Source organism: Vigna unguiculata, chromosome 2 (assembly GCF_004118075.2).
Source record: "Vigna unguiculata cultivar IT97K-499-35 chromosome 2, ASM411807v1, whole genome shotgun sequence".
In the NCBI taxonomy this organism is placed as follows: Eukaryota; Viridiplantae; Streptophyta; class Magnoliopsida; order Fabales; family Fabaceae; genus Vigna; species Vigna unguiculata.
This window is the reverse complement of record NC_040280.1, coordinates 15,456,898-15,470,511: the sequence shown is the minus strand read 5'-3', so window position 1 is coordinate 15,470,511 and position 13,614 is coordinate 15,456,898. Positions and strand designations below refer to the sequence as shown.

The 13,614-nt window shown below is 34.7% G+C and overlaps 2 protein-coding genes across 3 annotated transcripts in view; both read left to right on the top strand.

The window, feature by feature from the left end:
* LOC114174266 (methionine aminopeptidase 1B, chloroplastic) overlaps window positions 1–1,448 on the top strand; it is a 29,658-nt gene extending 28,210 nt beyond the window's left edge. Inside the window, exons 10-11 of one of the 2 annotated variants that reach the window (XM_028059078.1) lie at window positions 975–1,124; window positions 1,227–1,448. In XM_028059078.1, the coding sequence (XP_027914879.1) occupies window positions 975–1,120 (146 nt within the window). In that variant the 3' untranslated portion in view covers window positions 1,121–1,124; window positions 1,227–1,448. Of the gene's footprint in view, window positions 1–974 lie in introns of both variants that reach the window. The other variant, XM_028059077.1, reaches the window with a different exon arrangement.
* Window positions 1,449–11,224: 9,776 nt separating this feature from the next.
* On the top strand, window positions 11,225–12,502 carry LOC114174359 (allene oxide cyclase, chloroplastic-like). Its single transcript, XM_028059197.1, has 2 exons — window positions 11,225–11,530; window positions 11,625–12,502. The coding sequence occupies exons 1-2, from the start codon at window positions 11,290–11,292 to the stop codon at window positions 12,146–12,148; spliced, it is 765 nt and encodes a 254-aa protein (XP_027914998.1). The 5' UTR covers window positions 11,225–11,289; the 3' UTR covers window positions 12,149–12,502.
* Window positions 12,503–13,614: the final 1,112 nt, after the last annotated feature.

Sequence of the window (13,614 nt, the reverse complement as noted above, 5' to 3'; positions counted from 1 at the left end):
AAGGGGTTGGAAAGTGTATTATTGAAAGAAACTTAAAAATAGAATTAGTTAACTAGTCTATATATTCTCTTGTAGGAGATGAGATAAGAAGGATATTAGTTATTGTGACAGGCAGGGAACAATAAAAAAAATGGTCTTTTTCTGCGTTTTCTTTTCTTTATCTTGTATGTCAATTCTTTAGAAGGCACATAACAGTATGACACCGTTGCATTTTCCTTTTTTAAGTATTCAGTTTCATGTTTGTTTTTTGATAAAGAAGATTGTTTTCGTTTCGAATTGAAATGGGTGCTCTAACCAAAGAAATACGAAAGCTCTATATCCAGCTTCTAGCTTGTTTCACATATTATTTTGTGGCATTTATGGAATATTTGTAGTTATTGGTAGGTGGTTGTCCTCTGGTAATCTATGTAATAATTTGAATTCGTTCATTGTTTTGGAATTCATGAGGACAATTTCCCTCGGTAAAAAGAAGGGGTTGGGATATGTTGGGTTTTAAGAAATGCTTTTCTTTCCATTTTCTGTTATCACTGGGAACAACAAAAACGTGAAAATTTTCGACTCACTCATTCCTTTTTTCTGTCAACATGTGGGTGGTATAGCATTTTGTCGAGATTCATCATCTATTTCTACATGAAATAAAAATTGCTACATCAGTTTAGAATTAAAATTGTCCTTGTTGCAAAATTTTGTGATGCCTTCATAGTTCATATCCACCTATTTCCTTTTCAGAATGTATCAGATTGTGAAATTCTGTTATGAAACTAAGCCAATGCAGATGCGATGACAATTGTGTTTGTTTTACGCTTCCTCATTAGCGTGACCTTCTCATCCTTACATCTTGTGTTGAAATGAAAATGACCTTCTCTTCATTGACCTTTATCACTAAACTAACCTGATATCTCCCCTTTGCTTACCAAGCTGGATGTTTAGTCATGTAAGTTTTTAATCCCTTACGAACTCTACTTAAATTTCAGAGCCGATTCTTTCAATGGGAAGCATTAAGTCTATTACATGGCCAGACAACTGGACAACGTTAACGGCTGATGGTAGTCCCGCTGCACAGTTTGAGCATACGATTTTGATAACCAAGACTGGAGCCGAAATTTTGACTACATGTTGATGTGGTAATTCTTCTTTTAATTTTCATTCACCATGTTTATGAAATCAGAGTAGAGTTTATGTCTAAATTGTAAATATGTGCCTTAAAATGAATTTGTTTCTGGAAGACTATGCTCAGGCAACTAAAGATTGTCTTCCGGAGCTACAATACCGAATTCTCTAGTGCATAAATTTTCATATATGATGGCACCAATTTAGAGACATACACTAAGGACATATTTCTATCAGAAAGTACGAAGTTATGACAGTGCATTCAGATAACTATTCGCTTCCAACTGTTTAATTTTATGTTTGGAAGTTAATGGAAAATATTTAAACTGAGTTTTCATGTAAAGTGGTGAACGAGTTGAAAGCTTAATTTTCTTCACAACAGGATTCTTCTTCCCGTTCAGATTTGTATAGAATTTTCTTTTCTCTATTTCTTTTTTTTAAATAAATTTTCATGGGTTTCCAAATTATAAATATTTTTTAAAATGTCAGCAAAACTAAGATGCAAAGAACATAGTAATATCTACTATGAGTTTTATAAAAAAAAAAAAAAAAAGTGAAGAATCTTGAATTAAAATTCATATTGATATAGAGGAACTTAGAATTGGCAAAAGCTTAATCGATTTAATAATAAATCGGTGTGGCTTGCCATTCAGTAATAATACCGAGTCTCAATCTTAAGAAAGATACAGGTTCAATCTTAAGTGGCTTCTTCCCGCACTTTCTTTTAGGATAATAATATTTTGATTTATTTATTTTTATCCATTTTTAACCTATTATTTCAATCATTTTAGATTATCATATCATATTATTAAAAAAAATTAAATAAATAATTATTGGGTGATTGGAGTAATGGATTAAAGTGAGTCAAAAAAAGTGAATAAAAAAAGTAGATCAAATATTATTATTTTTTTTTTCCATAATTACTTCTTGCATCTCTACACATTTAAAAATTTTCAATTTTGTCCTTTCTTTTTTTTATTTTCAAAATGCAGCATTCCTAATCTAATATAGAATACAAAGTTATACACAACTTGAATGTTAAATTTTGTATTTTGAAATACAAAATAAAAAAATCACCTTGAATGTATAATTTGGAATATAAAATTGTTCTCGAGACTCTTCCTTCGTGCTTTCTTTGAGTGACATGAGGTGCATACTTATGCTGGGGACTCGAGGAGGGGATACTTCTGCTCTTTGACGCCTCGACTCCCTACTTCTAGGCTTCGGTTGAGGCTGTATCTCTTCTTCCCTTTTCCATTGCATTGCCTCCTTGGTTTCTTTGTGAACAGCGGCTCGATTTCGAACTTCTGCAATCGTAGTAGCGGGCAACCTTATGAGCGACTCACCGAAAAGTTTCCTCACAGTCCCTTTACGAAAGCCCCAACCAACATTTCTTGTTGGGGTTGATAAGGAATTGTTTTAGAGATTTCTTTGACCTTTGCTTTACATCAAACATATATGCAATTTGTGACTGTTTCATATAGTTTATCGCGAACCTTTCTAAGAACATAGGGGAGAACATGGCAAATGATGTGATAACTGCGTTGGGTATCTTGCTAAACCATTTTAAAGTTGTGTTGATCAGGGTGTTAGGTAAAAAACGACAAATGCACTGGTCATACGTAACAAGTAATAAATATATTGTTCTCTCTACAAGGACTTGTATAACAGATGACAAATCTCATAATTCATAACTCAAATAGACAACAAAACTCACACAAAAACACAAAGAAACTCTTTTTGGTATTTTATCAAACAATTAGTGTGCAACAGAAATTTAACATAGATTATATACAATTGTTAAGACTAGATTTCATTCACTTTATTCCCATGCATTCACAAACATCTCAATTCCAATTTCATGTCAAAATCAACTCACAAGAATACTCAAATCCTATTTCTAGCGACTCTGAGTCTATGATAACTCATCAAGTTCCAATTCTTTGAATCCTCAACAATTGAAATCATGCATTAAGTTTAAAAGTCTTAAGATTACTAATGAATCATGTTCTATCCCTATATACAAGCTCCATTAAGTATTCAATTTCAGTTCTTGGTTCAAAAGACATTTTCCAACACCTCAAGTAGTGGCGGAACTTGGAAAAAATATCTAGGGGTGCCAAATTAGATTTTTTATATATAATTTTCTTAATTAAAAAATTTATTTTCTTTACTTAAACCATGCAATTCAAATTTTTCAATTTTTAATCTTCCTAATTTATTGAATTCACATAAATGAGTATTCTAATTTTTATTTCAATTGAAGACTATTCAACTAATTCATTATATGCAGTTGAAAATACAAAATATCAATATTTTATAATGTTGGGTTATAATAATTTGAGAAAATATAATTAGGGTTCATGCCAATTTCATACAAAAAATTCCTAAAATCATAGTTAGGGTTCATACTAATTTGGGGAAACTTAATTTGGGAGAAATATCGTAATGGAAGAATCATAAATCTAACATATATAAATCATACTAGGATACTTATTCATAAGATCGTGTGATTAGAGATGGCAAATAAACCCGTCCCCGTGGGTATTGTCCGAACCCGTCCCCATTTTGACGGAAAATCCCTGCATTGACTAGGTATGGGTATGGGTATGGAGAATCCCCGACTTTTTCAATTGGGTATGAGGATGTGCATATCCCGCCATAATACTCGTCCCCGCCATATCTCCGTCCCTGTTTAAATTTTTAAAATATTCACAAGTAATTACGTAATCATATATATATAAAGAATTTTCGTTTTTTTTCAACCATGGGTATGTATGTGATATTTTGAAAAGTTTTCTTAGATCTCTAAGATATTTTTCATCTTATTATACCCTTAATAATACATTTGATTTCTTTTGTATGATATCTTTCAATAGTCTCTCAAATTATTTCTAAGACACACATTTGTTAAATTTTTAATATTTTTATTTACTGTTTATTTTCATCATGTAGAATAATATTTCAATATATTCTATCTAATTATTTTTTATTTTCTAACTCATTATCAATCATACTGCCATTTTTTTCACTTTAATTGTATAAATAACTTTTATTTACAACAATATAAAAATTTAATGTAATTGCCATGAATATTTTTTTGTCACTATCCAACATATATTGGAGTTCAAAAAATACAAAATCTATGTCAAAATGTTATTATTATGTTTATTATTTTTTTTCTTTGTGTCATTTTGATCAAGTGATGTATTATAACTTTTATTAGTGTATAAAAAAGAGATTCATTAGAATTTAAAAAATTGAAGTAAACAAACATTTAAAATATATTTTAATTTGAATATTTGTTTTCCTTTTATATTTTTTTAAAATATTTTTAAGTTTTATCAACTAAGTTTCATTAATGTTTGTAGTTTGCAAATTTAATAAATGTTTTTGTTCTGATGAAATTTTATTTGGTATTCTAATCTAAAATGTAAACAATTATAATTTATTTCAAAGTATTTGATATGGAAGAAACAATCATCTTCCTAATATTGAATATTTGATAATATTATGTTTCCTTTACCGTAATTTTTATTTTCTTTTATAAAAATAATATTGAAGTAGTTAGAAAATGGGTAGTATGGGTACGAGATTATACCCGTTACCCGGTGGGGATGAGGATGAGACCAAAGTTTGATACCCGTTGGATTTGGGTATGGGAATGTTGATGAATTTTTTGTACGGGGATGTGTATGGGATAGCGAAACCCATCCCTGTCCCGCCCCGTTGCCATTCCTACATGTGAGTATGCATTATTTGTTCTCTATGTTCTCTGATTTCTTTTTCCTAATCTGTCTTTCTTTTATTTTTTATTTCACACTTTTTTTATGACTTGTTGTGGAAAAACCTTATAACCAAATATAGAACCTTAATCTCTTTAATCCAGTTAGTAATCCATCAAATTAATTTTTATTTTACTTTTTAAACACCAAAATAATATATATATATATATATATATATATATATATAATAATAAAATTAAAAATTTGGGGGAGCCATGGCTCCCCTTAGTCCCAAAGAAGGTCTGCCAATGACCTCAAGAACCACAAATCATGCATGAGTGGCCAAACCAAAACAAGCATTAAACATGGAAATCAAATGCCAACATAGAAATGGAAAATCATATGGATTAGCATCAAAAAATACACAAGAATTCAGTTCATTATATCTAATCTCAACAAATAGGTTTAGCTCTCCATGGTGGAGAACCTATGTTTTACAAATTAGAGAGATAGGGAAGAGATGTAAACGAAAGAGAAGATGCAAACCCTCTCCCAAGGTTCTTAGCAGCTGCTCCATGCTCCAATTGTACCTCCCCTTCGCATCAACACCTCCAATTCGTAACCCATCTTCCTATCCAACCCCAAAAAGGAGAAAAACCACCATGAATGGAGGAGAAGACCTAAGGAGGGGTGGAAGAGCTTCCTAACACCCTTAGCAACCTCCAAGAGGCTTTCGAAGCACCTAAAAGTGTTTCTCTATCGTGCAAAATGAGGAATGGTCCAAACCCTTGTGGGAAACAATATTAAAAACCCATTTTTGACATGCAGCGATGCCACCGCTCAGCCTTGTCTCAGCAGCGCTCGACGCCAGATTTTTGCAAACTGAATGGTGCTCAGCCCCAGTTCACCACCGCTCAACCTTGGGCAATTTGACAACATTATGTATTTGAAGTACTAGGCATGATTCCAGTGGCACTCGACGTGGGTATTTGCTTCAAAATCAATCTTTTCTTGTCCAATCATGCTCCCTTGAGTTCTTGCTTGTTTTCTTCCATTACAAATGTTTCCTATTAACTTATTTAACACAATTAAAAGAGAGATTAGAGGTAAAACAAACATAAAACAACTAAAACACAAAATAATACAAAACACACTAAACTTAAGGATATAACAAGATAAAAGTTAGGACAAAGTTGATTTATTCATGACAATAAACACACAAAAAGAGATAAAAATGGACATTATCACAGGGTCCTAACAAACATCTTACGACGAATGGCGTCGCTTCCGCCTTAGATCAACATTTGTGCTCAGAAAGATTTCAAGTGGCCTTTCGAGTCGCTTTCCTAGAAAATAGGGAGCCACCTTTAGGACCATGAAGTGAGGTGGTATCTCCTCTTCCATGATCTCCCTCTCGGACGAGTGTCCTTCATCTGGCTCGGGGTTCCCCCGCCGAGGATCATGACCTTTATGGGTACCATTCTCCTGCATCTATAGCTGCAACTCCTCGTTATACCTTTATAACTACTCTTGTTGATGAAGAGACTCATCTAGGCGTCGATGTGCCTCAATGGATTCCTACCACAACCGCTTTTGCTCGACCTCAGTCACAATTTTGCGACGCTCAGCATCGACCTCTACCTAGTTTCTCTCCACTTCAGTTTACCTACGTATTGCCTCGTTCTCTAGTCTTAGATGTTTGATCTGTTGCATTACTTGATCAATGTGTGTAAGACCCACTAAATTTAAATAATTAAATAAATAATTATTTAATAAATGCGGGTAGGAGAAGCCTTTATGGCATTAAATGTTAACCTTCATGATGTGGAAAAGTACTAGCTCAAGTAGTTTAGATTACTTTGGTTGTGTAAGAGGACTTGGGTTCAAGTCCTGTGTATGCCATTTGTGTTATTTAATTTTATTATTTTTCTGATGATGTGATTGGAGCATGATAAGTAAGGATATAATCTTTGAAGTATGAATTTTATCATGAAAGACGACTTGGTTGAATTGGTTGTGCACTTGAATTGAAATTGTGTGGAGATGGGTTCAAACCTTGGCTTGGACAAGGTAATAAACTTTCTTTTTATCAATTCTAGTTTTGGTAAGAATGTGAAGGGGCAAGAGAAACCCTAGCTAGAGGAGCAGCCAAGGGTGCTGGAAAATCAAATAGAATACAAATTGAATGACAATTAAAACTAAGCTTAAGGTCATTTTCGTTTTTTTATTAATCATCATTAAAGTATCATTAAAGGGAAGAATTGAGGGAGAAAGAGAGGATCCTTGAGTCTAACAGTTTTCTTTTTATCAATTCTAGTTTTGGTAAGAATGTGAAGGGGCAAGAGAAACCCTAGCTAGAGGAGCAGCCAAGGGTGCTGGAAAATCAAATAGAATAACAAATTGAATGACAATTAAAACTAAGCTTAAGGTCATTTTCGTTTTTTTTTATTAATCACCATTAAAGTATCATTAAAGGGAAGAATTGAGGGAGAAAGAGAGGATCCTTAAGTCTAACAGTTTGAGGATAGTGAGGAGGGTTTTTATAGAGGAGAAACGTGAGTTTTGAAGCGGAAAAGGATACTGGTTTGGAGGAGAGTCAAGGGGAGTCCATTGGTGATCCTAGGAAAAAGTCTCAATTTTCAAGTCTAAGCGAGGAAACCAGGTTAGGGGAGTTCCTATTGATTGCTTGATTTTTTTTTATTGAATGAATCGTGATGTATGAGGGGTTGGGATTGCATTTTATGTAAATATCAGAGCTAAAATCGGGTTTCTGGAATTTTTCCAGAAACCGCCTGGCGAGTCGTGCGTGACCCAGTTTCTGGGTATCATCTATGAACCGCTTGGTGGCAGAGGATGAACCACCAAGCGACATGAACACTGTGACGCTGTTTTTGGCTATTTTGAATCTGTTTGGGGGTACCTGTGATATCATCGTGATGTTCATATGCTTAAATGAGAATTTGAAGAGTATAGTTGTTTTTGTATGTTATGGTTCTGCAAAATGCATGAATTCTTGAATGGATTTGGGGGTAAGGATTCCTGTTGGGGCTGGGATAAATAAGCATAAGCATTGTCAATGTTGGATGCACTGATTTTGTAGGAAAGATGATTGTATGAATAAAGCATGAACTGTATGATGTGTATTATTGGGTGTTGAATTGATAAATTGGTACATATGTGATTAAATATTTAGTGGATCAATGAACGTGGTATAATTGGGTACTAAAAGAGGTTTAAATGAGTGAAAGTCGTGAAGGATGATATGAGTTATTGGCTATATTGGGATAATTGATTTATGTGATTTAGAAAGTATATTATTTGGTAGTAATTATGAGATGAATATGGGTGAGCTGGATGAATTGAATATTTTCATATATATATTGATTGGGCAACAATATTTTTGGTTATTCCAATATATCTGCAATTCAGTTCAAATCATGGTAGCAGTAGTTATATGAATATGTGTCTGTAGATCCTAAGACATGGGGTATTCTTGATTAAATAGTTTGTGTGGGTTAGTTAGTGATGTGAAGTGTGAAGTTGAATGTGCATTATTATTGATTGGATTGTATGTTCGTAATTGAGAATGATGATAGGTGCAGTTGTACAGGTGCATATCAAAAGTATAATTGTGAGTGTATGATTTTGAGTAATGCTATAAAGTGGCTGATTTCATATACATCCATGTTGCGTAGTTTCAAACAGTGTATGCTATGTTGGTAGTTTTGGTGACTTGACAAAGATGTGTGTATATTGATAAATGATTTGATGGTATGCATAATTGGGTGTGATGTAATCTAATTATAGATTTTGACTAGATTACTATATTGGTATTATAATTTGTGCTTGGACTTGTTTGGGGTCCATCAGGACTCGTTAATGTGCCAAAAGACCAGTAGCATTACGCTACTGGTATGGCGCCTGGCGGCATGAGGCAAGCCGCCAGGCGGTAGACAATTAACTCAATGGCAGTGGGCACTGGATGAGATGGCGCCTGGCGGCAATGGGGGATTCCGCCAGGCAAAAATTGGAGCAGCAACAGTACTGGGATCTACGAGGCGCCTGGCGGTGGTGTTGGTTTCGCCAGGCGGAAGACGTGCTGTAGAGGCTCTGGAAGAAGCGTGGGGCCTGGCGGTAGGCTTGGACTCGCTAGGCGGTGACGGTGTAGTAGCACGGTCTGGGCCCAGTTTCCGCCTAGCAGCGTGTGATGCGCATCAAGCGGATTTGGTTCAGTGATGGTGCGCGAGGAAAGATTTCTACACAGCTTTAGGTGATGTTCATGATGCGAGGCTTTGGCTGGGGGTCCAATTACGAGTGTAACTCGTATTGGAGTAACACGTGACTACTCTAGGTTGTAGCCTAGTGGTTTAGGAAGTCCAGTGGAGTGTGCGAGTTGTGGCTCGTACGGCGATGTTCGAGTGATTGCCCTCTTCAGAGCATTCTAATAGAGTTTTTGGTAGTCTAGAACAGCTACAGACATCATGTTTGTTTCGGGGAGCACCACTTGGTGTCACGGTGAGATGTTGTGGCAAAGTTATTCCCACGTGTGGACTATCAGGTGGTGGCCTGTAGTCGGAGGGGCGAGTAGACACTCGTGCAGCAAAGATCGATCATTGATCTCACCTAAAGGGTATAGGAATGATAGATGTCTAATGCAGGCTTTGAAAATGTGAATCTAAGGAAAAAGGAAAGGATTTTACTAACCTGGGATATGATGTGGAAATGTTGTAATTTATTTTATGATATGTATTTGATTTATTAAATGAGCTCACCCTATCTGTGTGTGTGTGGCGATGATCATGTAACTTGTTACATGGGAGCAAATGTTGATGCAGGTGGGCATGCCGAGACATAGAGACGGAGTGGGGATCACTACGGGACAGTTTTATTAGACTTCATTATGGAATTTCTTTTGTAATTTTTATTCTAGAGAAATTGGTGTTGTAATGACTGAATATTTCGGATTTTAATCGTTACTTATGCGTTTTGTGAAGTTTGAATTTTCCCGCGTCTTGGGAAATTGCGATAATAAACGTAGTGTTTTATATATTTTATTTCTTAATTATTTTAAATACGTAATTTTTAGCTAGGACATTACAATGTGGGTGTGTTGTCGTCGCTACTCCCTGTGGTCTTTATCGTGTCATCCTATCAATAACTCGTTAGTGGTGCCAACTTCACATTTGACTGGAACCTACAATGGATGCCAATGTTCCGGTCTCAAGATTAGGGTTTCAACTTAAAAGCAGAACAAGTCTACTTCCTTTCTTAATCACGAGTTGTCAATCCTCTCTTTCTTTTTCTCCCCGAAAAAGACCCCTTCTTTGGGAATTCCCTGTTGATTATAAAGTGCCAATTATCTCCCTTTATCCATTTATCTCGGGCAAAGTCCTAGCTTTTGTTCCACCTAGATCAGAACAAGGATGACTGGCCTATTTCTCTACGAAGTTGGCGTAGTATTCTAAAAAAAAACCCTACCTGCCTGCTAGGTTTTCTAAATGTGCTCATCCTTTTAGCAAGGATTTAATTTGGTCACTAATCGAATCGTATCCGACTTACGTTGTGAGCCAAGCTAACTTTAGGAAGGCTTAGTTAGGTCACTGCCATGATTATGTTTATGCTAAGTTGGATCTGACCCAACCCATTTGGTTATATGAGATACTTCAAACAACTATTGATCGAAATCTTGTGTGAGCTTATGGATAGTCCAAAAATTTATAAAATTTAAATTTTAAATTGCGTTGCAAATTTTTTACATTTTGGAAATCATGTTTTGGAAATTTTGATCCAAAAATTGATTTTAAAATACTTTTCCAAAAATTTCAGAAAACTTGTTTCGGAAGGTTTTTGGAATATCTAATTTAAAAGTATTTTTTCGAAGTTAAATTGGTCATTTTTGAAATCTGAGAGTTGGGCGAAAAAGTTGTGGGGTGCAGGAAGTAAAAGCCATTATATTGTTATTGAATCCAAGCTTACATTATTTTTCACATTAAATTAACAGTAACCATGGAGAACCAACTTCCCATGAAACCTAGTTTATTGAGATGTTTATGCGTATGGAATTACATATATATTAAAATATAAAATAGCAGCCAAACGTGTGAAATGTCCTAAAATTTTATTTTATATTGACTACTAAATACTTTACCAGAGACTTGACTCAAACGTCCGTTTACCAGTTAGTTAGGAACAAATAACGAAGAAAATGCCAAGTTTTTTTATTCTATACTTGAGAAAAAGGAGCAGGAAAGAAAATTCACGAAGATTGTAAAAAGGAAAAATTCCTAATTTTGGGAAAAAAAAAAGCAGCAGTGGGTCTCTTTTTCTAACCTTACCGTCCATTTTCCTTTCACACATCCCAAAATACATCCACGTTTCAAAAGCTAAAGCAATAATATTCTATGAGTTTTCCATTTATAAAGCACCTTTGACGAGGCATTCATCACCATCATCAATGGCTTCCATGAGCTCTCTGAAAATGATTTCTTCCCTCAAACTCCCCCATTCAACTTCTCTCTCTCCTCTTCAAACCCAAAACAAACTAGATTCCACTAGTCTCTTTCACTCCTTCCCAACCAAAACCTTAAAATTCTCACCTACTCTTGTCTCCACCTCTAGAAGAAGTACCAACCACACATCAACCACTGCATTCTTCTTCAATAACCAAAAGCAGCATCAAGATTCTCAAAAGCCAGGTAAGTGCTTTTCCAATCCCTTCCAAAAAGCACTAGTTTCCTCTTAGCAACAACCTCTTTGAGTAGCATTAAAGAAATTTGTTGGTTTATGTAGAGAAAGTTCAAGAACTGTTTGTGTATGAGATCAATGAAAGGGACAGAGGAAGCCCTGCATTTCTGAAGCTAAGCCAGAAGGAAGTGAACTCTCTAGGAGATTTAGTGCCTTTCAGCAACAAATTATACTCTGGAAACTTGGAAAAGAGATTAGGGATAACCGCAGGGTTATGTGTGCTGATACAGCATGTTCCTGAGAAAAAGGGTGACAGATATGAAGCCATTTACAGCTTCTACTTCGGAGACTATGGCCATATATCAGTTCAAGGAGCTTATCTCACATACCAAGACACATACCTTGCTGTCACAGGAGGCTCTGGAATCTTTGAAGGTGTTTCTGGACAAGTCAAACTTCAACAACTTGTGTTCCCTTTCAAGTTGTTCTACACTTTCTACTTGAAGGGTATTCCTGATTTGCCTGATGAACTCCTTGGGAACCCTGTTCAACCTTCACCAACCGTTGAACCATCTCCAGCTGCTAAGGCTGCTCAGCCTCACGCCTGCATAACAAACTTCACCAATTGATGATGTTCTTTCACAAAGTTTTCATTTTGATTTGGTCCCAGAATAAAGTCTTGCTCTTCAATATTTACAACATCATTGAATCCTCTTTTGCTTATGTTGGACTAGATTTAGCAGATGTACTAGGTTAAACATCGTTGGAGTTTCGTTGGTGCTCTTAACTGGGGGAGGCTATTCTTGAAACAAAGTTCGATCATGAGTTTAAATTTGAAACCTTTCTCTTTCTGCATATGTAAGGATATTATGTTTTGACAGCTATTATGTTTAGTTTTATTTATCTGAACTTGGCAAGACTACAAAGAAGCATACTATATACTATAGGAAATACTCATCAGTAAAAAAATCACTTTTTATGTCGATTTTTATGGCAATACTATTTGAACAGAACATTAATCGGTATTTGAAGCCTGTTTGTCATTAAATTAATGAAAGGTTTGATCGATCTCGATGTGGCCCTTGTGGGATGAAATTATTCGGACTTAAAATATCTGCACTCTTTGATTGAAAGTAATTACAGCAAAAGCTAGAAAAATGCTAATGAAGTGAAGAAACGTGGTAGGCCACACTTTTAGATGTGCAGTGACATGTGGGTTGTGGCTGTGAAGAACAACTTCGATGAAAGGAGAAAGGAAAATGACATTGAAGATGACGACAGATAATAATAACTGAGTTGCATAATGGCTGCTAGATTTACACATCGTGCATAGTTGACTATTTTATGTGGAGAATTTAATCATACTATTAATTTTATTTAAATGGGATCCAATGTAGGTGGTCTACAAATCTTTAATTATATTTAAGACTGGACAAGTGGTTCATATTATCATCTATATTAATTGGAATCTCCTTTGTCCTTTGTCGTGTGTTTGGTAGAATAGTGAGAGTAAATATTGAAATGATAATAACAAATAGGTTTATTTTTGTAAAATAGGGATAAAAAAGATCGAGTTAATCTTATTGATAATTTTTTTATTCTATTTTACATCCATTTTTCCTATTTGTTTCTATTATTCTCTTGTTTTATTTTCTGTTTGTTTTCGACTAAAGAAAACTATAAGCTTTTCGTGTAAGTTTGAGTTATTCTTATTGTTTTGTTTTTTTCGAAAGCTTCTTCGTGAACTTCTTCCGTTTGAAGTCGTTTTCCTTTTTTAACTTAAAAAGACATATAAGTTTGAAATCAATTTTCTCAAGCAATTTGCCCTTCCTAATAAAGATTGCATTTACTTTCTATTTCGAGACGAGACGTTGAAGTCTTGATTATTGCCTTTGTTTTATTTTTATTGACCTCAATTCCTATTATATGAACAATTAATTATAAAATGCGGCAAATCCTAAAAACACCTTTTAAAGTATTCATTTATAATTCATGATTTCTCATTCTTCAAAGGTTAATTCATGTTTTCTCATTCCTTATAGTTAAATAAACAAAGAAAAAAAAAAGTATGCCACCTAAGGGTATTGCTTCCTTC

What these genes read in the sequence shown, in the direction of transcription:
- LOC114174359 (XM_028059197.1), top strand. Translation starts at nt 11,290, where the DNA reads ATGGCTTCCATGAGCTCTCTGAAAATGATTTCTTCCCTCAAACTCCCC. An exon ending in TCAAGATTCTCAAAAGCCAG is followed by an intron (nt 11,531 to 11,624) that starts GTAAGTGCTTTT and finishes TGGTTTATGTAG; the next exon opens with AGAAAGTTCAAGAACTGTTT.